The sequence below is a fragment of the Onthophagus taurus genome, chromosome 2 (genome assembly GCF_036711975.1).
Source record: "Onthophagus taurus isolate NC chromosome 2, IU_Otau_3.0, whole genome shotgun sequence".
NCBI lineage: Eukaryota > Metazoa > Arthropoda > Insecta > Coleoptera > Scarabaeidae > Onthophagus > Onthophagus taurus.
Window position 1 is genome coordinate 29683885 of NC_091967.1, and position 24980 is coordinate 29708864.

Sequence of the window (24980 nt, forward strand, 5' to 3'; positions counted from 1 at the left end):
TCATAGGAGTAAGAAAATATATATTTTGGCTTAGTTTATTCAAAGTATCCTTGTGTTTTTTTAATAATGTCTTTTTTAACTTCCTTATAACCGTTATCATTTAGAAAGGAGATCGTTTTATTGTAATATTCATCTCTATCAACGATGACAGTATCGGCATTTTTGTCGGCTTTTATGTATAATGCATTATTATCTGATAACTTCTGTTTTATTGATTTTATAGTATTATGTAATTTATAATGTATATTATGGTTAGGGCCTTTCTGATTATTATGAATTGATTTTTCATGTTTCTTTAAAATAGGAATAATGTCATTTTTAATGTTGTTGCGATTGGGTAGCTTATTAATTGCACAATCTATCTCTATTGCAGTCAAATGAACGTTAGGTTGAGATTGAATAGCAAATTTATGACCCTTGTTAAGTAATTCGATTTCATTTTTACTGAATTTTATATTGGTGATATTAGTGGTGTAATCAAGCTGACTACTGTTCAAAAACATCATTAAGCAAGATCCTCTTTATAATTATGATAAAGACAGATTTGACAGTTTTAGATCACTAACATACAATAAGATCAACTGCAAGATTAAGGGCCGGTTGTACAATATACCGATAAATCTGTCTGATAACTATCCGGCCGATAAACTTATCGGGAGGATAAAGATATTCGCTGTTGTACAAACTGTTTTTGTCGGGAGGATTGCCATCGGCTAAAGACTTTGTTGGTAGTACTTTTTCCCAGATCTAGTAATTTGATCCGTACATTGGTAACGCTAACGTCTTTCTTTGAAATTTGAACTGATTTTGACAATAATAACAATTGTGTAAATTGTGCAATTAGCGTTTTGAAAAATATCGAAAAATGTTTAATTTGTACGATACTAGTATCAGCAGTGAGTCCGAAAACGAATTTTTAGTTAATGTGTTTTTAAATAAAAGAAAAGAAAAAGAAATTAAAGAACGACCTAACCACATGGCGCAGTGGGATGAAACGGATTTTTTAAACGGTTTCGGTTAACAAAAAAAAAGTGTTATGTACCTATTAGGTCGAATTGTGGATAGGTTGGAAACTCCCACAGACAGGTAAGGAGAAATTGGTAGAAAATCTATAACTGAATTCAATACCAAAGTTTATAAGTACTATATTTTTTGTGTATTATAGAAATGCAGCTGTAACCCCTTTAAATCAGTTGTTACTGACGCTTCGTTTTTTTGCTACCGGGAGTGGGCTCATTGTTGTCGGAGATTTTTGTGGTATACACAAGTCAACCGCAAGTAGAATTATAAGGAAGGTTTCTGAAGCAATTTCCAGTCTCAAAAACGAATTTATTTACTTTCCGCAAGATCACCAGGAAATAGATAGAATATGTGAGGAATGTTATGCAATTGCAAGATTTCCTAAGGTTATAGGAACAATTGATTGCACACATATCAAGATTCAGTCACCTGGTATGAATTATTGCTATTTGCTTTTAATGTGTCAGTAAGTACTATGTATTTTTAGGTGGTGATCATGCGGAAAATTTTAGAAATAGGAAAGGATATTATTCGTTTAATGTGCAAACAATTTGCGATGCCAATCTATGTATAAGAGACATAGTGGCTCGATGGCCTGGTTCAAGCCACGATCAAATCATTTTCAATTCTTCTGTCATAAAAGCCAGGTTTGAGCGAGGCGACTTCCAAAATAAAGTATTATTGGGTGACAGTGGCTACAGATTAGCACGTTACTTAATTACGCCGTTGCCAAACCCTACGTTACCACAAGAAAATTTATTTCAAGAGGCTTTGCTTCGCACAAGAAATTCTGTTGAACGTAGCTACGGTGTATGGAAACGACGATTTCCCATATTATCGTTAGGAGTGAAATTAAATTATGGAAGGGTACAAGCGATAAATGTTGCTTGTGCCGTATTACATAACTTCGCTATATTAAATGGCGAAGATGAGCCGCCATTAGATCCACAAATACGTAATAACATTTTAGAAGGCATTCAAGAAGGAAACGTTCCAGATGGATACGCTTATGGTGGCAATCCAGACAATAATAATTACACAGCGCGTTCTGAGTTTATTCAATACTTTTCACGATTGTTATGAATGAATGAATTAAAACCTGTGGTATTAGAGAATCATATTATTATTATTATTTCAACGAATTTTGAACGATAAAGGTGAAATAATTTACTTTAAACATTCAAAATATTTTCTATATCTAGTAAAGTTTTTTTAATAGTCAAGTTATTTATTTCTATTAGTTGTTTGTTAATTTGACATTGTTGTTCATGCAGTTCTTTTTCGCGTTGTTGTTTGACATTGAATTCTTCTTGTAATAATTTCAGTTTTAAATTTGTTAGATCAGCTTTAGCGTCTAGCCAAGGCTGAATTTTTGCCCAGCAGCAGAAAGATTCATCTTTTTACTAGGTCTTTTTCCTTTTCTGGTTTGCAAAGCCGGATGTTTGGCCTTTTTTAATTGGGCAGGAGAGTAATGACTCCAATTATTACTTCCTTCCACAATGTCATCTGCATCTATAACTAGAAATAATTATTATTTAATTATTATTATTATTTAACAATATCTACATATGCAAAAACATTAAAAATTACCTTGCGTATTGGGGTGTGGATAAATTGATGGGTTTTTAGTTTCAATTTGTTCTGTATCTAAAAGAAATGATCATAGCGTTATGTAAGTTCTACAGTAATATTTCAAATAAAAATACCTATTATAACGGATGTGCTAGGGCTTATAAAAGCTTCATCACGCTTTAAACGTTTGTCTGTGGAACTTGTGCTCTGCAGTTCATCTTGGACATCTGATATAAAAGAATTAACAGTTAAGATTAAACATGCATTTCTCATAAACAGAGTTAAACACATATATTATAAAATTGGTAAATAATTAACCTAAACAATCACTATCAAATTGTGATGGTGTTCCATCGCAGCTTAGTTTTATCAAATTTCTAATTCTTTCACGTAACGGGTTTAACTTTTCTTCACATGGTCCTCCACCAGTACCCATCACATCAGTGCGGTATTTCGCAACGGCTTGACGAGCCTCTTTTTTTAATGTTTCGTATTTACTGCGAAGCTGTTCCCAGGTACGGTTTGTCGTGCCGGTTGAATTAAAAGTTTGACAAATCTTTTGCCACGCCGCTTTCTAAAATACAAGATATGTGATAAATAACTACCAAGTGATAATATATTGGTTAATAAAGCTTACATACCTTCTCTTTCCAAGTAACCGCATCTGTTTTTTTATTTTCTATAATATTAGCTAGATTTTCTACTATTTCAATTAATCGCCAACACTCCTCTTGTATATAATTAGTAGCACGTTTATTTTTTTTCCCTTCCATAATAACAAACTAACCAAACTTTTTCACGACAGACAAGGTTTGTCAATGTTGTTATATAAAAACCTTGATAATCATACATATCTGGCGGATAACCGTCTTATCGGCACCTCTGAGTACCCGATAAGTTATCCTGTCGATAATCTCCCCGACAAAAATATCCGTACATTGTAATACAGTACAAACTAACTTATCGGCCAGATAACGCTATCGGGAAGTTCATCGGCATATTGTACAACCGGCCCTAAGTCTATTCTACAATCATACGGTGTTTATGTTGGTTTCAAGTCTAATGGACAGATAAGCGATATATTGGCCAATCATAAACAGAAAGAAGACATTTTAGACTGTAGTGGTGTTTATTCTATCGGATGTTGTGATTGTGCCGCTGTTTACATAGGTCAGACCGGTAGGAAGCTACATAAAAGAATATATGTACACAAAACCAGGAATACTTCCAATATACAGGGTGCCCATTATGTATGAAATATAGCATATATCTTGGTAGGTATCAACTTTATAAAAAAACATTTTATACAAAAGTTGTTTAATATTTTATTTGCCATAACAAGACTGTATTCAATTGTTTTTAATTCAGAAAACGAATGAGTAACGAATAATACTTAAATTTTTTTAAATGTCATTTTATAGAGATTACTTTTCTCTTTACGATGGCGTAAAAATTTTGTACCCTTACATCAAAAAATTTTGGAAAAAAATGAAAAATTGTTTATTAATAAAAATTAATCAATAACATTAATCTAGATATCGGAGATCGTCAAGTACCTCGAATTATTACCGTAAATTAAATTTACATACCAATAAACGAAAAATTAGTGTACATCTCCAATAATTCGAGGTACTTGACGATCTCGGATATCTAGATTAATGTTATTAGTTAAAGTTTTTACATTTTTTTAAAACATTTTCTGATATAAGGGTTCTAAAATTTTACGTCATCGTAAAGAGAAAAAAAATCTCTGTCAAATGAGCCTAACGAAAGGGTACATTGCCATTTAAAAAACTTCAAGTGTTATTCGTTGCTCATTTGTTTTCTGAAATAAAAACAATTGAATGATGTCTTATTATGGCAACTAAAATATTAAACTACTTTTGTATAAAATGTTTTTTTGTAAAGTTGATATCTACCAAGATATATACTATATTCCATACATAATGGGCACCCTGTATTTAAGCATATGAGTGAGACCGAACATAACATTAACTTTGAAAATGTGAAACTCCTTCACAAATGCGATAAGGGTGTAAGAATGGATTTTTTGGAGGGTTTTGAATTCGATAAAGTTAAGCATAAAAAAGATTTTCGCTTGCTGAATGATCAAATAGAAACTTTTTTTAAAAGCCTTTGTACGCCTTCTTGAAACATTAGATTTTCGTAATTTTAAGTTCCGACTCTTTTTCGTTTTAATTATAATTCATATTTATAACCTGTTTGCGATAAAATAAAGTTTTTCCGCTCGAAATCGAGAACTAGTTGTCAGTTGTATCGAGTATGCTTTCATTAATGTTCTTCTTAATTTATAAAAAGTTTTAATTTGTTTATTTTATTGTAGAGTTTTACAGTTTTACTTTCATTTTACTTGTGATTTTGTATGTCCCTACGCTGTGACCCTTTTTTACGACTGTAAGTTATATATTTTCAGATATTTTTAAAAAATATATATATTTCATTTTATTGTTCTTCTTCTGTGATCTGATGCTTTGTAGATTTGGCTGATGATGATATGTGAACATGTTGAAACCGGTACCATGTAGATAAAATATAATAAATATATTATTTAGAGAAGAAGAGGCCTTTTTAGTCTTTATTATTAAATTATACCTCTAAATCATGGATTTTTTAAGATGTTGATGAATTTCTTGCATTCTGTGGTTTACTTATTCATGCGAGAGAATTTTTTTGTGATGAATTTGCCAATCCTGTATACCGAGCCACAATGTCCATATTTCGCTTTGAAGAAATACGAGGATTCGTCAGATTTGACGACAAGAGAACCCGGAAAGCGCGTTTGGAAACCGATAAGTTAGCAATGGTGTCCTACATTTGGGATTTATTAATTCCGCAATGCAAAACCTGCTTCATACCTGATACTAATGTAACTATTGATGAAAACTCGTTGGGTTTAGAGATAGATGCACATTCGTTCAATATATGCCAAGTAAACCGGCAAAATATGGACTTAAAATATTTTGGATGTGTGAATCTACGTCTGGTTATGCTTTGGATGGTTTAGTTTATGTTGGTCGCCAGCCCGGAGAATCCCCACATAAGAACCTGGGGCTTGAAGTAGTACAAACTCTTGTGCGTGGCATTCATAATTCTGGTCGCAATCTCACGATAGACAATTTCTTCACTAGTGTCCCGCTAGCAACTTATCTGTCACTACTACTTATCATTACGTCAGAATAAGCGTGACATTCCGAAAGAAATGAAAGCCTCAAAAGATCGCGTAGTCTACTCTTCATTGTTTTGTTTTCAAAATAACGTATCCATGGTATGTTACGCAAGTAAAAAGAACAAATGCGTAATTTTAATAAGCACCATGCACCACGACTCACCTATCAATGACGACGCTAAGAGGAAGCCTGAAATCTTCTCTCATTATAATAAAACAAAGGGCAGTGTTGACATCATGGATCAAATGGTGTCGACATACACGTGCAAGAGGCAAAGTAAACGATGGCCCATGACATTTTTCTTCAACATAATTGATGTTGCAGCACTCAATGCATATACAGTCTTTACGAAGGAACATCCAAACTACAACATAGGAGTGACTCACAAACGCAGAATGTTTTTGAAAGATTTAGCGAAGGAACTAGTGATACCACATATGCAGAGAAGATCTGCTAACCCTAACCTACGGCGTACTGTCCGGGAGTGTATGAGCAGATTTATTGATATATGTGGTCCGCCAGCCACTCACACAAGTGCAACAATTAAGAGAAAAAGATGCTCAGTATGTCCCGCAAGTATTGAGCGTAAAAGCACAATGGTTATATATACTTTAGTTATGTACCATAGGTTATGTATTACTTGTAAAAATAATATCTGTAATAAGCATAGTATTAGAATGTGCACTAAATGCTTCTCTAATCCCTAAACACAATAAACAAAAATGTTTTTTTAACAATAATGTTCACTTTCATATTTAACCTCACGTTTGTAACGTACATATGTATAAATAAATAAAGTTTTACTTCAATAACTTTGTTTCTGTTCTGACTACACGTGATTTTATATAACGGGTCTCAGAAGCCCGGATTATGTAAATGACGATATTTTATTGGTTAAGTATCCTAGGTTAAAAACCCATCTTCAGAGATAAACTACAAGAAATGAAATATATAATAAAAAAATTCAAAACAATTTAAAAATCTTATAAGTTAATATTAAAATTGAAAATATAAAAATGTATGAAAAGTACTTACAGTCAAAATTTAAGAAACCAACATTGTAATCAACCTCAACTTCATAATTATTACTTATTAAAATTAATATTAAAGTCACTATATTGGATGGGCGATTTAAAATATAATTTATATTGTAGTAATTCAGACTGATACGAGTATCTGATAGGAATCGTTAAAACTTTAAAAGCATGACTACGTTTTTACCTGTCAGTTGAAAATTTATTTTTGTTCATGTAATTATCGATATAACTTCTTTCAAAAGACTTATTAATGTGATCTTTCACTTAATCAATAGTAATCTATGCCGTAATATCACTGGAAAGTAATAAAATTTCAATAGTACCTTATATAACTTGAATTTTAACTATTTTGGGAATAATCCACGATTGCCAGTAGCTAAGTCGTTATGCATTTGATGAAAAATTTGAAGAACCGACGCTAAAAAATAACATTAACAATTAGAGTTGAACCGTAGAAGAAGAAGCATCGTTTTGTTGTGAACGTGTTCGACAATGAAAAGCTACTAAAGAAAAAACATAACCCGATACCAAGAGTAAGAAGAAGAAATAACTAAACTGAATTTGAATTATTAAAAAAAAAAACTAGAACTCTAAAAAAATAATTAACCAAGTGAATAAAATTGTCTAAAAATTCGAAGTGAACCTTTAAAACATTAACCTTAGAAACAGTAAACAGAATAAAGAAAAACCCGGAAGAAGAAAATTTAAACGATTGATTTAAATTGACATCTAGTGTGAGAGTGAGGAAACACCGAGAATTTAACAGATGAGTTAGAGGATTCGGACATTGAAGCCAAGATAGAAAGAGACGGCCAGTCAGAGCGAGATAGAGACAAAACAAATTAATTATGATAAGTCTTTGATGTTTGTTTACTGTTCATTATCAATTTGAATTTGAAAATTTAATTTAATTTTTTTTTGTCAATTAGACTATTCAATATTTAGTATATTCAGTCCGATTTAACACAACATCTATTCTTGACACATGATATAAAATTAAACCCTTATTAAGTAATTAATTAAATAATTTATTAAATTATTATCATTTTTTTAATCTTAAATAAATTTGTTTTTTGAACTGAACTCACACAAGTGAACCCTGAGAACGAACGTTATCTTATAAATACTTCACTGACAATCGTTATCAACACAAATTGGCAACGGCGTGGGACAATTCAAAAGACAATTTGATAATACAATCCGAACAAAAACAATTCAAAAGACAATTTAATAAATATCGTTATCCTTAGTGTAAAAAAAAACTATATTAATTAAAACTAAAATATAAATAAATAAATAACGATGTCAGAAAGGAAAAATTAGGGGAAGAACTTTATCAAGAACTGACGAAACAGAGAGGGAAGAAAGATCTTTGAGTAGAACCACAACATCGGGGACACAGGTGAGGAAACAATGCCGAAACCTTCGACAACTAATGTAGCATCGACATCTAAAGACAAAAAAGAGGAAGAACAAGCAAGTAAAGGTACATCTATAGAGGAGATGATGATTAAATTTATGGAAGAAAATAGAAAAATAAATGAAGAAAATCGGAAAATAAATGAAGAAAAATATCAAAGAATTTTAGAAGAAATTAACAACAGAAATGAAGAAAATCTAAAGAAATTTATGGAAGGTTAAAAAGTGATAACTGAACGACTTGAATGTATGAATATTAATTTAAGTAAATTGAGGAGTGACAATGAAGAATTAAAAAAGAAAATAATAAATAATGAAACAATTGTTCAAGAAAAAATAAACGAAGTGACACAACAACAAGACAACAAACTGGAGGAATTTAAATTAATAACCAATGAAAATGTTAAACACTTACATGATAGTCAGATGAAAACAAACAACGAACTAAATTTGATACAAAAAGAAATGGACAATAACAACGAAAAACAAAAGTTAATAGAACAATCTATAAAACAATTGGATAAGAGAATTTCTAATAACGGAGAGAATGTAATAAAAATCAAAGAACAAACGGAAAATTTTAAAGAGAGGATGATAGAAAATATGAGATTTATACAAGAAAAAGAATTAAGAGAGTTAAAAAATTTGAATAGAGAAAACTATGCATGTGAACTATATAACAAATGTAAACATATTAAAGATTTAGAGGAACGGAACATAGTATTATATTTATTAAACCATTTTACCATGTCAGGACAACAATTCCGGAAATTTTACGAAGGTTAGATACATATTCGGAGATGAATCGAAGGGAACAATATAATAATTATAAATCTAGAACAGATCTAAACTATGTACAATTTAAAAACAATAATAATTACAGATATAAATCTAACCTAAATGATAACAACAATTATAAATTTAACAATTAGAATAATTACAACAGAGAAAAACAAAACGGAAACGGCTACAATAAAACGAATCAAAACGAAAATAATTATAGGAATTACAGAAACTACTGCAATAACAATAATAATTATAATAACGGAAAAGATAACTCCAATAGATCGGACAGAAATGAAAATCATTATCCACGATGGGGGAATCACTATAACGGTCAAAACTTTGGAAATAATTCACCAAATAACAATAAAACGAATCAGGTAAACTTAATTACTCGAGAAAATTTGTTCTCCTTCGTGAGTTAACATCAAAGAGGGCTGAAGAAGTGGGTTATCATTTGAATGACATATTCCTAACTATAGGGGCCCTGTGCATTCTTCAATCTGATAATGGCAGAGCATTTGTCAATAATGTTATAAGTGAACTCGCAAATCTTCAGAACTGAAAATTCTGTATGGAAAACCAAGGCACAGCCAAAGTCAGGGTTCTGTTGAACGTGCCAACCAAGACATTGAAAATATGATAACTTGTTGGTTAAAGGACAACAATTCGACGAAGTGGTCGGAAGGATTAAGGTATGTCCAATTCATGACAAATCGAGCTTACCACTCTGGCATAAAACAAACACCTTACAAAGTATTATTTGGAATCGAAGAATCGAGTAGGACTTTCCACTTCCTCGTTGCCTCAAGAAATCATAAATAATATTCAGGATGAAGATGATCTAGAGAAGGCAATCGAAGATGACAGCAACACTGAACAGTACGAAGACAGTGATGATGATAACATTGTGAAAATTGACACAAACGACATTCAAAATGCTAGAAAAATTGCGACATAAAATTTAGAAAATAAGCTAAAACAATGAAAGCTTCCACTGACAAATCCCATCCACCAGCTAACATTAAAGACAAGGTAACCATACCTATTCCAGATGTAGACAAAGGCAGAGGCGACCTTCGAAACATAATTGGAGTAATACTTCAAAAGACTGACGAGGGTCTTTACATAGTTGGCACCAAACATGGCGTACTTCAAAAACATTATTGCAGGTATAATTTTATTAAAATTTTGCATAATTTTCTGTAATAAAATATTTGTTTTAACTTCTTTTTTAATTTTTTGGTACTGATTTCGGCGTCTGCATTCAGAAGTTTTTAGATGTGAGATATTAACCAGGATATTGAAATTTCTTTAAGGACTGCAGCCACAAAACATTCTATTGGATCAGGGCAAGGCTTCATGAAAGGCAGTTGCATGAAAAACTGTACAACAAACAAATGCAATTGTAAGAAAAACAAAGTACTCTGCAATTCTAAGTACCACCAGAGTAAACCTTGCAAAAATAAGTAAATAAGCAAATTACAGACAAGGTGATTTCTGTGCATGAATATAAGTTGATCTAGTGATAGATGTGAAATTACTGATTAGTTAATAAATAACTTTAATAAATCGTATTGACTATTTTATTTCTGTTCGTTTATTCAGATTTCTTTGAGAAGCTTATAAAAGTTACAAACTAGGTGAAATTAGTTCAGACTAGGACGTACCAGTTTATCCTAAAGCAAGTAAATTTTAACGAAGATAAACCGATTCGACCTAGGCTAATCTGGTTTATCCTATCGTTAACAGGATGAACGTGTTTGGCCTAGGCTATACTGATTTGTCCTAATAGCTTGTAGGGAGAACTGGTTTGGCCTAGGCGACACTAGTTCATCCTAAAATCGTGTTTGGCCGGTAACATATTGTTTAAAAGTTAATAGTTTCTGTTATTTTTGTTAATTATAATTTAATTAGTCGGCTTGTTCCGTATTTTTTAAGTTTTGTCATTCAGATGTTTTTTCTACAAGAGTTGACGTTCACGTGCAAGAGACCACGCGTCAATTTTCTGTGCTTAAAGTATTTCCGTGTTATTTCAAATAGATGTTCGTTAAAAGTGTTTCGACTTTTATTTTCTGTTTGAACAACCACTAAAAGATTCTACAAGAACTGTAAGACGTTTATATTTCATTTTCTTTATTTGACAGTTTTTCACCCGAACTTTAATTGACATTTATAAGCGTTTCAAATTTTCCCGTTTGCGTTTCTAATATTTTTTTAACATTTTTTTTGTGTATTTTCTTAACATTTTTTGGTCCTTCGAGCCGGATCTATAACCGGAAGTGCGGAGAGAAAGAACGTTCTGTGTGTTTTTCGATTTTTCGTTTTCGTGTTTATTTGTGTTACGTTACCATGGCAACCGCTAGTGAAATTGATTTAAACCCGATTTTTGAACGGCAAAATGACATTCACGGGTTAATTTCTCGCACAATAGACAATATTAAAAAACTCGCGATCGCGAAACGTACTCGCGGAAACATTCAAAGTCGTCTTGAGCGACTTGAAGCGAATTGGAGTGAATTCAACGAGTCGCATAAATACTTGTCAAAATATCGGCATTTATTCACAGAAACAATATATTTCACAGATGATTTATTTTCGGTTTGTGAGGAGGCGTATATGGAGGCCAAGGGCGAAATTCTCGATCTGATGGAATCATTTCTAATTCCTCAGCCTTCTCAAGCCCCCGCTGGAAGCGTAACGGAGATGGTTCGTCCATCGGCGCCTTCGCGACATTTGCCGCAAATCAAACTTCCCAATTTCGACGGAAAGTACGCTAATTGGGCTCAGTTTCGGGATTTGTTCGTCGCAATGGTTACTGATAATCGGGAATTATCAGACGTTGAACGATTGCAGTACCTGAAAATGACATTAATCGGTGAGCCAGCTCAATTGCTCAAAAACATCGCGATAACGAATGAAAATTTCAAAAGGGCGTGGCAGACGTTAGTTGAACGATACGAAAATCGCCGGTTACTAATCGAATCTCAATTAGCAATACTATTTTCCGCGCGCGCTATGAAGAACGAATCTTCGAGTGAATTAAAACGACTCGTCGGGGAAGTGAAAGAAGCAATCGGTGCGCTTGAAGTTTTGAAATGTCCCGTCCAACATTGGGATTATTTTCTAGTTTTTCTGATTATTAGAAAATTAGATATGGACGTGATGAAAGAATGGGAAAAGTCCATCGGTGACCATCGAGATCCCTCAACGTATGAAGAACTCGAGAACTTCTTAATCGGGCGTATTCATACATTGGAGGCAATCGAGAACTTGCAAGCAAACCGAAAGCCTAACCAAACTTCACATTCCACGAAGATCCCAGTTGTAAAAGTTCACAACGCATCTTCCGGAACGTCCAACTGTTTCATATGCACTTCGAATCATTATATCTCTTCATGTCCAACGTACCTTGCGAAGAGTCCGTCTGCAAGAATCGAATTCGTGAAAAGTAATAAACGATGCTTTAACTGTCTTGGACCTCACCTTGTAAAGGATTGTCGCGTTTCGAAGCGCTGCCGCGTATGCAACAAGAATCACCATAGCACGTTGCATGATGCCCCTTCAGATTCCCGTTCACGCTCTACAAGCACACAGCATGCGAACCCCGAAACAAACGTTCAGCAACTTTCATCTCGAACAAATAATAATCAAGCGCCACTTTCCTCAAATTCTCACGTTATAAATTCACACCACGTTCATACCCCCGTGATTCTGGCGACAGCGCTAGTGTTAACAGTTTCTAGTCGCGGTGAAACCATTCTAGTTCGAGCTCTCATCGACCAAGGATCAGAAGTATCCTTTATCTCCGAGTCCCTGGTGCAACAGTTGCAGATTTCGCGTCATTCAGCCAGTATCCCAATTTTTGGCATTGGGTCACAGCACACCAGTGTCTCACGCGGTACTGTGAACATTAAACTAACATCAAAAGTGAACCCTTTCATTTCATACGAAGAAGAAGCTCTAATTCTCCCGAAACTTACCGCATATCTTCCTCAAAAAAGAACAGCGCATATTCCCTTCGAGTTAGCAGACCTTCCGCTAGCTGATCCTGATTTTACATCATCTAGAAATATTGATTTGATTCTTGGGGTTACTTTCTACTCAAAAATAATTCAAGATGGAATTCGAAGAAGCGAGGATGGATCGCTCGTGGCTCAACAAACCTCCCTCGGGTGGATTCTTTCCGGTATCATGGCCGATCAACCGTCTTCAAACTCAAACCCGTTCGCGTTTCAATGTTCGATTGATCGGGAACTCCTTGAAATTATTCAACGTTTTTGGCAACAGGAAGACGATACGGTTTCGGTTCCCTGTATTTCGCCGGACGAAAAAGAGTGCGAAGATCACTTTGTGAGTAACTATTCGCGTGATTTAAACGGTCGTTTCGTGGTTCGTCTTCCTTTCCGTCGGTCTCCCACTGAATTGGGCGCTTCTTATCCGATTGCCATACAGACTTTCACAAGACTTGAACTGAGATTCGCCAAAAATTTGAATTTTAAACAGAAGTACAATCAATTTATGTGTGAATACCTTGAATTGGATCACATGCGTCAAGTATCGGCCCCGCTTCGTGAACTTCCTCAATTCTATTTGCCTCATCATGGAGTTATTCGGGAGAGCAGTTCGACAACAAAATTGCGCGTCGTGTTTAACGGGTCCCAGAAAACATCTTCGGGCATCTCGTTAAATGAATGTCTCCATACCGGGCCTAAACTTCAAACCGAGTTGGTCGACGTTCTTCTCCGGTGGAGACGCCATCCGGTGGTATTCGCGTGTGATCTAGAAAAAATGTACAGACAGATTAAAGTACATCCAGACGATTGGCGGTATCAACAAATCGTTTGGCGTGAAAACTGTACGGATCCTATTCAAACCTATCAGCTAACTACCGTTACTTACGGGTTATCGTGCGCGCCATACTTAGCGATTCGGTGCCTTCGGCAGCTAGCGGACGAACACTTAAGCTCACAGCCTCTGAGAGCTTCTGTTATTCGACTGGACACTTATGTGGACGACATCCTCTCGGGCGCGAACGATCTAGACAAGGTTCAGGAGGTTATCTTTCAAGTGAACCTTATCCTGACGGCGGGTGGTTTTACTGCGCGAAAATGGACGTCGAATCATCCTGAAGTGCTTCGTTCTTTAGCTCCTGAATTCCTTTCAGGTTCAAGTACTGTTAAGTTAGACGAATCAAACTCGCCGCGTGCGTTGGGATTGCTCTGGAACAATTCAGAGGATAATTTTTTGTTCAGTTTCAAGTCATATACTGATAAACCATTCGAACTTACCAAACGCGTCATCTTATCCTTTATCGCGCGGTTGTTTGACCCGCTCGGCTGGCTAGCTCCTATCGTTGTTACAGCCAAAATCTTTATGCAAGAGCTGTGGACTCGAAATCTTGAGTGGGACGATTCTTTACCAAGCGATTTGGTGACGCGGTGGAGTTTTTTCCTTGATAATTTTAAAGAGGTTCCAACTATTCGGGTACCGAGGTGGCTTGGGTTGTCGGACTGTGCACAATCGGTCGAGGTTCATGGATTCGCTGACGCCTCGAACAGCGCTTATGGTGCGGTGGTTTACCTTCGGGTTGTTTCGGGCGATGAAGTGCGTGTTTCAATCCTTATCGCTAAAACAAAAGTGTCACCAATTAAGCGCGTTACGATACCGCGACTCGAGTTGTGCGCCGCTGTTATTCTTACGCGTTTGATCCGACGAGTTCGCGTGACTTTGGATCTTATTAATCATCCAGTGCACCTGTGGAGCGATTCGACCGTTGCTCTATTCTGGATCTGCAGCCATCCATCACGTTGGAAGGACTATGTTCGCAACAGGGTGACCGAGATCCAGGAATTGACCGAGGCGAAGTGGCATCATCTCCCAAGCGAGGATACTCCAGCAGATCTACTATCTCGTGGCGTTCCATTGAGGAGACTGCAGCAAGAGGATTTTTGGTGGTCCGGACCTTCCTGGCTCCGTTCATCATCATCACAGTGGCCTTTGTTCCGGACAACGTTGAGTACCGAAGCTGACGTGGAGCAACGAGCTATTTCAACTTCAAACACAGCATCCATGGTGAAAAAAGGCTGGGACCTTAAAGAAAAATATTCGTCCTTGAGCAAACTTCTTCGTGTTACGGCTTGGTGTATCAGAGTTTTCGACAGAAATAAGCTTTATTCTGTTTCAGATATTCTGTCGCCGGAAGAAATTAATCGCTCTTTAATGTTTTGGGTTCGCGAATGTCAGCAATTATACTTCGGTCAAGAGATCCGACTTCTGCAGAGCGGAAAAGCAGTTCAGCGTTCAAGCCCACTGTTCCGTTTAGTCCCGTTCGTTGATGGATTGGGGTTTCTCCGTATCACTGGTCGCCTTCGATTTTCGACGTTGGATTGGGACGAGAAACACCCAATTATACTGCCAAGGGACTCCAGACTCACTACATTGATAATTGACAGCCATCATCGTAGAACATTGCATGGAGGAACACAACTTACCTCCACTTCCATTCGTCGACAGTTTTGGATCATTGGAGGCCGTGTTCCCGTTCGGGCTTTTATCCATCGATGCATGATATGCGCAAAACAGCGAGCTGTTACAGGCCAGCAGCTCATGGGTCAACTTCCTTCGGCCAGAGTTCGTCCTTCAAAACCATTCCAACATTCAGGCATAGATTATGCTGGGCCGTTTCAGCTTCGCAGTATGCTTCAGTATTGCGAAGAATGATAGACGACTTCTGGCTAAAATGGGAGAGATTTTATCTCCAGTTCATTCAAAATTCCAATAAATGGTATCAGCAACGTAACTTACCTCAAGTAGGAAGGTTGGTTCTTATAAAGGACGAACGTTTCCCTCCGTCCAAGTGGGCACTTGGTCGAATTACGCATCTCCACCCCGGACCGGACGGATTTGCGCGAGTGGCAACGGTGAAGACACCAACAACGACTTTAACGCGACCCGTCACTAAACTTTGTGTCTTACCGAGTGCCGATAATTGAGTGTTAATTTCGTTTTCATTAATTGTTTCGGATTTTCTTAACGTTGTCCGTCGTTCTTTTATTTTGTTGTGTTTGATTATGTTTCAATATTAGATTATGCTTTCTTTTCACATGTTTTATTGTTATTTCGGTTGCCGTCCGTTCGGCAAGGCGGGCGGTAATGTTTAAAAGTTAATAGTTTCTGTTATTTTTGTTAATTATAATTTAATTAGTCGGCTTGTTCCGTATTTTTTAAGTTTTGTCATTCCGTTGTTTTTTCTACAAGAGTTGACGTTCACGTGCAAGAGACCACGCGTCAATTTTCTGTGCTTAAAGTATTTCCGTGTTATTTCAAATAGATGTTCGTTAAAAGTGTTTCGACTTTTATTTTCTGTTTGAACAACAACTAAAAGATTCTACAAGAACTGTAAGACGTTTACATTTCATTTTCTTTATTTGACAGTTTTTCACCCGAACTTTAATTGACATTTATAAGCGTTTCAAATTTTCCCGTTTGCGTTTCTAATATTTTCTTAACATTTTTTTTGTGTATTTTCTTAACATATATACATCTATATTCATTAGTCTGTATTCGATTTTAATGACAATATAAAAATAAATTATTAAAATTCTAAATGGGGGAGGTGTTAGTTACCCAGCGGACAGGATGTTTGTCTTATTCAGGGCGAACACTTCCGCTCCAGCAGGTTGCTTTGACCACGAAATGAAACGATAACAGAAAACAAACAAGATGTGTCTACAACTGAGGCCTTTAGCTTATTTGTTTCCCACTATTTGGCTCGCCAAAAAGAACGATAAAGTGTTTTCCTAAAACCTCTCATTTCAACGAAAGGGCAGTTAATATCTAACCTCTCTACAAGAAAGGTCTCCAACTCGCGTCGTCTACACATCCTAACTTATCAATGGGTTAAAGAAGCTTCGCTCCATCCGAAAAAGAATATTGTAGAAGTTCGGATAATAAAAGATAAGTTAAGTTTACTTCTTGGACTTTCATTCTATCCTGACGGAACTTCGTATTTCAAAACACCTACCAAAAAAACTGGCTCGTTTCACGACAATTCTCATGAAGATTGTATCAAAATTCATTCGATAATTCATCACCAGCTATCGTCTTCGATTTTTTTAAAAATGATTCAATACGCATGTCGATTTGCTTCTGAACTTTGCGACAATAGGGATTGACATTCGTAAATACTTACGAATGTCAATCAAGTATGTTTTTCGACAGATATTTTATGAAATCTTGCGGTTGCAGTAAATCCTCGTTTATACAGTATACTATACTCTATTTTTTAATTCGAAAGACTGTTTTCATATTGAAGCGCCAACAAGAGGGGTTGCTATTGGTCAGTTTTAAGCAAAAATTACACTAGGAAAATTCGATATGTTACTGGCCACCATATTGTTACAACAGCTGTTGCCATACAAATCGTGTATTTCTGTGATTGCGTTTGTGTTTCATTTTTCTCCTTAAACTTGCGTTGTAATAGTAACATACTTCTTTTAGGAACTAAAAAAAATTTCATTTGAATGACTTTGTAAGAATATCGAAACATCGTGGTGTGTTCACAAAAGGGTATACTCCTAACTGGACTGTTAAACGAAAACTTTCGCGGAATTAAAAGGGTATTTTTTTGGGGAATTGAAAATCGAAATAATTTTGAGGAAACAGGTTTTGAATTAAACTCCACGAAATCTGAACGACAAAAGAGGACATTTATTCGAAAAACACGACTTTTATACAAGACAAACAGGAACAAGAAATACAATATGAAATAATATTTGAATTTAAAAATAAAATAATAATAAAATATGTGAATAAAACGAAAACAATACATTTTTTTAACAATTTTATAAATAAACAAAATGAAAATAAATTAAACTTTTTAAACATACCGCCCGCCTTGCCGAATCGGCAACACAGACAACTGTAATTCGTAAGTAAGAGACAAAGAAATTGAAATATTTACATTGAACACACAAAAAAAAATGAAAAGTTTATAATAAAATGAAATGAAATTGAATAAATGAATTTAAAATAAAATGAAAGAAAAGAAAAAAAAATTCGACCGAGATCAACCGGTCAATCGAAACATCAATTGGATCCTCGGATCCTCGCCATCTTTGTTATTCGCGTCATTCGCCATTTAATGTGGAAGAACGCACAACTTGACAATTGGACGCACCAGTGTTGTAGTAGGTGTTTTAATGGTTGCTACTCGTACACGACCATCGTTTCCGGGGTGGAGTTCTAAAACACGAGCCAACATCCACTTTGCTGGTGGAAGTCGCTCGTCCTTGACGAGAACTAAACATCCAAGCGTTGGTAAGTTCACCTCTTCAAACCATTTTGTTTTGTTTTGAAGGGATTGAAGGTAAAATTTTTGCCATTTATTCCAGAATTCATCGATAATTCTTCGAAGAAGTTGAAATCGGTTGAGACGGCTTAACTTTTCGTCCAATAATGAAGGCTCCGGAACAACAGAAAGAGATGATCCAACCAGAAAATGTGCCGGAGAAAGAACTTCATAATTGGTTGGGTCATCTGAAACAGCACAAAGGGGTCGAGAGTTTAAAATAGCCTCAATTTGAATGAGAACCGTAGTAAACTCTTCGTAAGTGAGTAAGCATGATCCTACGATTCTTCTTAAATGAGTCTTCACAGATCTGACGCCAGCTTCCCATTTTCCTCCGAAGTGTGGTGATGCTGGAGGGTTAAATTTCCAACGTGTTCCATCATTGCTCAATAAGTCAGTTATTCCTCTCCACTCCTTGGAGGTTGCAGTAAAAAGAGAGCGGAGTTCCTTATCAGCTCCTACAAGGTTAGTACCGCAATCACTATATAAGCACTGGCAAAGTCCTCGTCGACCAGTGAAACGTTTATAAGCGGCTATGAATCCATTCGTTGTATAATCTGTAGCTACTTCTAGATGGATGGCGGAAGTAGCTAAACAGATAAATAGGATTAAGTAACTTTTATATGTCTTACAACCTCGTCCTTTAAAAGTTTTCAAAATGAATGGACCTGCGTAGTCAACCCCGGAGTGAAGGAATGGTCTGGAGGGAACAACCCGTGAAGGCGGCAGTTGACCCATCAATTGTTGACTTGATTGTAATCTTTGTTTTGCACAAACGATGCATCGGTGGATGAATTTTCGAACAGGAGCTCTTCCACCAATAATCCAGAATCGTCTTCGAATTGAAGATAACGTCAATTGTGTACCACCATGCAACGTCCGTTTGTGATGAGCATCGATAATCAGCTTGGTAAAATGGGAATCTTTTGAAAGAATCATTGGGTGCTTTTCATCCCAATGTAGAGAGGCGAAGTGAAGACGTCCGGTGATTCTTAGTAAACCATTACCGTCAAGAAAAGGGGTAAGTCGATATAGTGAACTTGACTTTGGAATAGGTCTTCCATTATGTAGACATTGAATTTCTTCGTTAAAGTTGCTTTGTTGGTTGTCACGAACCCAAAACAAAAGAGAATTTTCAATTTCGTCTGGATCAATATACTCTGTAACAAAGTCACGTTTAAGCTTTTTAATAAAACGAAAACACCACGTCGTTATTCGTAATAGTTTTATTAACGAAGAATATTTTGTTTTTAGATCCCAGCCTTGAACCAATGCCAGATGGCATGAAATCGTAGTTCGCTTCTCACGATCGGCTTCTGGAGAATTTGGAATTTGCGAAGTTGGCCAAGAATTTGAAGGACCAGAAAGCCAAGGAGGGCCGGACCACCAGATGGATTCGTTCTGAAGGCGGTTGATTGGAACACCTCGCGAAGCTAAGTCTGCAGGATTCTCTGAACTGGAAATGTAGGACCATTTAGCTTCCGGTAAGTCTTGAATTTCAATGACCCGATTACGAACAAAGTCTTTCCATCTGTTTGGGTGGCTGAGTATCCACGAAAGCGTTACTGTGGAATCAGTCCAAAGAAAAACAGGAATATTATCTAGTTTTAATGCAACCGAAACGCGCTTTATCAACCGAACAAGAACTACCGCCGCGCACAGTTCCAAGCGTGGTATCGATACATTTTTCAAAGGAGCAACTTTTGTTTTAGATCCAATCAACACTACCCGCACCTCCGCCAAATTTTCTACCCGAAGATAAGCGACCGCACCAAAGGCACTCGAAGACGCATCGGAAAAACCGTGAAGCTCAATATTAATTGTGTCACTATCAATACAAAGCCATCGCGGAACGCGAATCGTTGGAACATTTAAAAGATCGCGTTGAAAAAGGGTCCATTTTTTCGCGAGATCGCCCGGAAGTTCATCATCCCAATCGAGCCCGCGCACCCACAACTCCTGCATGAAGATTTTGGCAGTGATGATGAATGGAGATAAGAGTCCGAGAGGGTCATACAGTCGCGCTATGAATGATAAGACGGATCTTTTCGTGAGTGGATCTTTAATTTCGATTTTATTGTTTAACACGAACAAAAATTGATCACTTTCATTGTTCCAGAGAAGTCCCAACGCTCGTGGAGAATCATCTTCACTGAAATTAACCGTCTTAGTGACTGACACATCGTCAGGAGGTAATTGTGCGAGTATTTCAGGATGATTAGAAATCCATTTTCGCGCGTGAAAGCCGCCCGCCGTGAGAATAGAATTCAATTGTTGCATGATTTGGCCAATTTCGACAATGTTTTCCGCACCCGTCAAAATATCATCAACATACGTGTCGTTTAATAGTACCGCTGAACCGGATGGTTGAAGACCAGAATGCTGGTTGGCCAGCTGTCGAAGACATCGTATAGCTAGAAATGGTGCACACGATAAACCGTAGGTAACCGTTTTTAATTCGTAACTTTGAATCTCTTGAGAAGGGTTATCACGCCAAACTATCCGCTGAAAGGATCTATCTTCCGGATGAATATAAATTTGACGATACATTTTTTCTAGATCGCAAGAAAAGACAATTTTATGACGTCGCCAACGCAATAGAACATCAACCAATTCTGACTGTAACTTTGGACCGATATGTAAACAGTCATTTAATGAGAGTCCGGAAGATGTTGGAGCAGACCCGTTGAAGACGACGCGCAATTTAGTTGTAGTACTGGATTCACGAACCACTCCGTGATGCGGAAGATAATAATTTGGAGCTTGTATGTTCGATGAAACGAGCTGCATGTGTCCGAGAGACAAGTATTCGTGCATAAAGTCGTGATACGATACAGATAGTCTCTCACTTTTCGCGAACCGCTGTTCCATTCGTCCGAAAGATCTAACGGCGACGTTATAAGAGGCACCGAGCGCTAATGGAGATCGCTTGAAAGGCAACCGAACAACAAACCGACCGCTTAAATCCCGCGAATACGTCTGAAGGAAATGATTTTCACATTCTTCTTCGTCGGAAGAAAGCTTCCGGATCGGAACAGAATCGTCCTCCAACTTCCAGAAACGTTGAATCGTCTCCAAAAGCTCGCGATCGACCGAACACTGGAACCCGTACCGCTCTGATTTTGAGATAGAACACGAATCGGACACTGAACCGAAGAGAATCCAACCGAACAACGTTTCTTGTGCTACCATGAACCCATTATTAAATTTTCGGATGTTATTTTGAATGATACGCGAATAAAATTTAACACCAAGAATAAGATCGATTTTGCGATTAGAGTTGAACTCAGGATCAGCCAGATCAAGTGTCTTTAGTTCCGGAGGAATACTTTGCGACTGTACTTTAGGCACGTATGAAGTTAGTTTCGGAAGAATAAACGTTTTTTCTTCAAACGAGATCGAACCATCACGTCGCGACACCAATTGAATCGAAGCAAGTCCATTGGATATGCACGTTCGCGTCGATCCAACACCGTTAATTGGAACGGAAGCTGCACTACGAGGAAGAGACAAACGCTGCACCAACGATTCACTTATGAAGGAGACTTCCGAGTCCTGATCAATCAAGGCGCGAACCAGAAAAAGGTCACCACGCACTGATTTAACTTTAATTAAGGCTGTTGCTAACAAAACAGAAGAATGAATATGGAACGAGTGAATACGATGACTTGTTGAAGGTTCAGGTAAATTCGAATTAGTTTTATTGTTTTCATTTGAAATAATTTTGTTTAGTTTTTCAGGGGGAAACTCATGTAATAGCGAATGATGTCGTTTCGCGCACGTGCGACATCGTGATGTTACAAGACATCTATCGAGGAGATGACGACCGAGACAATTGTAACAACGCTTATGATCGGCGACGAATTCGGAACGTTGTTTTGGTGATTTCGCGAGAAAGGCTTTACATCGAGATAAATAATGTTCGTCACCGCACAAAACACATGTCCAATTCTTAGCCGATGCATTGTGAGATTTTATCGTTCCCGATTTGTTGCCTGATCCTGAAGAAAAACTAAAATTTTTTCGTTTATCGGATAGCTTCTCAATAGCTTCGAGGGTTAAAACGCGCCCGATAAGAAATTGAGAGAATTCTGAAAATTTTGACGGAACCTTACGATCAGTTATTGACTTTTCCCATTCTTTGATCGATTCGCAGTCCAGCTTTCTCACGAGAATATGTATTAAAAGATGATCCCAATGATCAACTGGACATCCCAAAGATTCCAACGCTCCGAGAGACTCTTTTACCTCCGAGATTAACATATTGAGCTCAACAGAGGACTCGGTTTTAAGAGCTTTGATGGATAACAGAATGGTAAGTTGGGTGTCAATTAAGATTCTTAAGTTTTCGTATCTTTCTACCAACAGTGTCCACGCGACGTCGAAATTGTCGTTGGTAATAAGAAGATTTTTAACTAATTTGGAGGGTTCTTTTTCTAAACTCATCTTGAGATATTGGAATTTCTCTACTTTTGTTAAAGAGGCGTTGTCCTTTGCCATAGTTACAAAAAGATCGCGAAATTGCGTCCAATCCGCGTACCGCCCGCTAAATGTTGGTAAACTAATGCGCGGAAGCTGCTTGGAACGCGACTCGACGACATCCGGAGCAGTAGATACCGTAGCATCTGAAGGTTTTTTTATGTCGTTTAGCATATCTATGATAACGGCTTTAGAGTCTATGTAACTCTCTTCACAACAATTATATAAATCATCTGAGAAGTATACGGTTTCTGAATAACTTGACCGATATTGATTTAAGAGCCGATGGTTTTTACTAAATTCGGTCCAATTATCGGTCAATCTCTCTAAACGAGCGGCGAATTGGCCAGAAGTTCGCTTAGGTATGGCCAATTTACGAGCATTATCAGCTGCGCGAGAAATTGAACTGTAGAGTTCATTTTGACGCTCGAAAATAACGTCTAGTTCGCTCGCGGATGATTCTTTCGGCATCGCGAAGTCGAACACGAATAAGAAATGTTCGGAAACTTAAGTAAATTGTCACCTGTTGCAGATTTAACGAATTTCGTTGAAACGATGACACCTGATGGAGACCTGAGGGAAACTTGAAACACCTGGATGATGGTGTTGAAAGGGCACCAGGAGAAGATCTGGAGCACGTTGACGGCGGTGTGGCACGTGGTGGAGACCTGAAGCACCTGGACGACGACGTTGAAAAGGCACCAAGGGAAGGCTTGGAGCACGTTGAAGGCGATGTCGAACCTGGTGGAGGGTTGGAGCACCCGGATGACGGCGTTGAAAAGGCACCAAGTGAAGCCTTGGAGCACCCACGTTTTTGAAGACCACCCAAAAATGGCGCACACGTGAAGAAACTAACGTGATTCCGCGAAAATCGAAATAATCCGCGATTATAACATCCGGCTCGAAGGACCAATAAATATTAAACGAAAACTTTCGCGGAATTAAAAGGGTATTTTTTTGGGGAATTGAAAATCGAAATAATTTTGAGGAAACAGGTTTTGAATTAAACTCCACGAAATCTGAACGACAAAAGAGGACATTTATTCGAAAAACACGACTTTTATACAAGACAAACAGGAACAAGAAATACAATATGAAATAATATTTGAATTTAAAAAAAAAATAATAATAAAATATGTGAATAAAACGAAAACAATACATTTTTTTAACAATTTTATAAATAAACAAAATGAAAATAAATTAAACTTTTTAAACATGGACCAATGAAGTTTTTAAAATTGTTAAAATTCAATATAGTAATCCAGTGACGTATTTATTACAAGATTTGAAAGGTGATAACATTAAAGGAGCTTTCTACACTGAAGAATTACAACGGACTCATTATCCTGACATACAGTTGATTGAAAAGATTCTAAAACGGAAAGGAAACAGAATGTACGTCAAGTGGTTTGGAATAGATGAAAGAAGTTGGATTAAGAAATCAGATATTGTGTAGTAGTATGTAGATTTTTTTAAATAAAACAATTTTTGTAATATGTTATCTGATCCTTATTTTAGTAGTATACTTATCTCCTCCTCCTCCTTCAAATCATATGTTTTGTTTAAACGTTTCCCAAGTATTTTACGATAAGCATTATCAGTAAATAAGTAAGTATGTTCCATGGGGTCTGGTTGTTGTGGTAGTAGTGGTGGTGGTATTTTATACAATAGATTTTATACAACTATATATCAAAACTAAAGTAATTAATACAATGTATTTTATTAGGTATAATTTATTCATTCATTTTTAATACTTTTTCACGCAATATTTTGTCAAGGATTCGTTCAATTTCTTTAATACGTCTTTGAAATCGTTGTCTATCAATTACCGCCTCTAACCATTCCCGCCCGCTTCTTGCTCTTTTATGTACATCATCGCACTCTACTTCATAAATCTCAATCTCCTCCTTAAATCGAACCGATTTCATATGTATTCCAGTTAAAACATGTCATATATATTATTTGCATTAAGCCTGTCGATCTAGATAGCGTCATTCAAATTTCCCGCCAAAAGATGTTTTGGATGTTTTCTGATTGGTCGAACTTAAAATGTTGGCGTGGCCAGAACCTCGAAAGGAGGTAGTGGTGGGGATAAAAAGGATACTTTTGAATCCCAATGTTAAATCTTAT

General features: G+C 36.6%; 3 protein-coding genes across 3 annotated transcripts; 1 reads left to right on the forward strand and 2 right to left on the reverse strand.

Annotated features, from left to right (window-relative positions):
• Positions 1-547: 547 nt before the first annotated feature.
• LOC111419802 (uncharacterized) lies at positions 548-4004 on the reverse strand. Its single transcript, XM_071194609.1, has 4 exons — positions 2911-4004; positions 2727-2819; positions 2611-2667; positions 548-2538 (listed from the first exon to the last, which is right to left on the reverse strand). Exons 1-4 carry the CDS (start codon positions 3026-3028, stop codon positions 2375-2377), a joined length of 432 nt encoding a protein of 143 aa, XP_071050710.1. The 5' UTR covers positions 3029-4004; the 3' UTR covers positions 548-2374.
• Positions 4005-11371: 7367 nt separating this feature from the next.
• Positions 11372-15742, forward strand: LOC111419876 (uncharacterized). Its single transcript, XM_071201492.1, has one exon. The coding sequence runs from the start codon at positions 11372-11374 to the stop codon at positions 15740-15742; it is 4371 nt and encodes a 1456-aa protein (XP_071057593.1).
• Positions 15743-18161: 2419 nt separating this feature from the next.
• Positions 18162-23321, reverse strand: LOC139432728 (uncharacterized). The gene has a single exon (XM_071201493.1). The coding sequence runs from the start codon at positions 23319-23321 to the stop codon at positions 18162-18164; it is 5160 nt and encodes a 1719-aa protein (XP_071057594.1).
• Positions 23322-24980: the final 1659 nt, after the last annotated feature.

What these genes read in the sequence shown, in the direction of transcription:
- LOC111419802 (XM_071194609.1), bottom strand. Translation starts at nt 3,028, where the DNA reads ATGGGTACTGGTGGAGGACCATGTGAAGAAAAGTTAAACCCGTTACGT. An exon ending in TAGCACATCCGTTATAATAG is followed by an intron (nt 2,668 to 2,726) that starts GTATTTTTATTT and finishes CATTTCTTTTAG; the next exon opens with ATACAGAACAAATTGAAACT. An exon ending in TCCACACCCCAATACGCAAG is followed by an intron (nt 2,539 to 2,610) that starts GTAATTTTTAAT and finishes AATTATTTCTAG; the next exon opens with TTATAGATGCAGATGACATT.
- LOC111419876 (XM_071201492.1), top strand. Translation starts at nt 11,372, where the DNA reads ATGGCAACCGCTAGTGAAATTGATTTAAACCCGATTTTTGAACGGCAA.
- LOC139432728 (XM_071201493.1), bottom strand. Translation starts at nt 23,321, where the DNA reads ATGCCGAAAGAATCATCCGCGAGCGAACTAGACGTTATTTTCGAGCGT.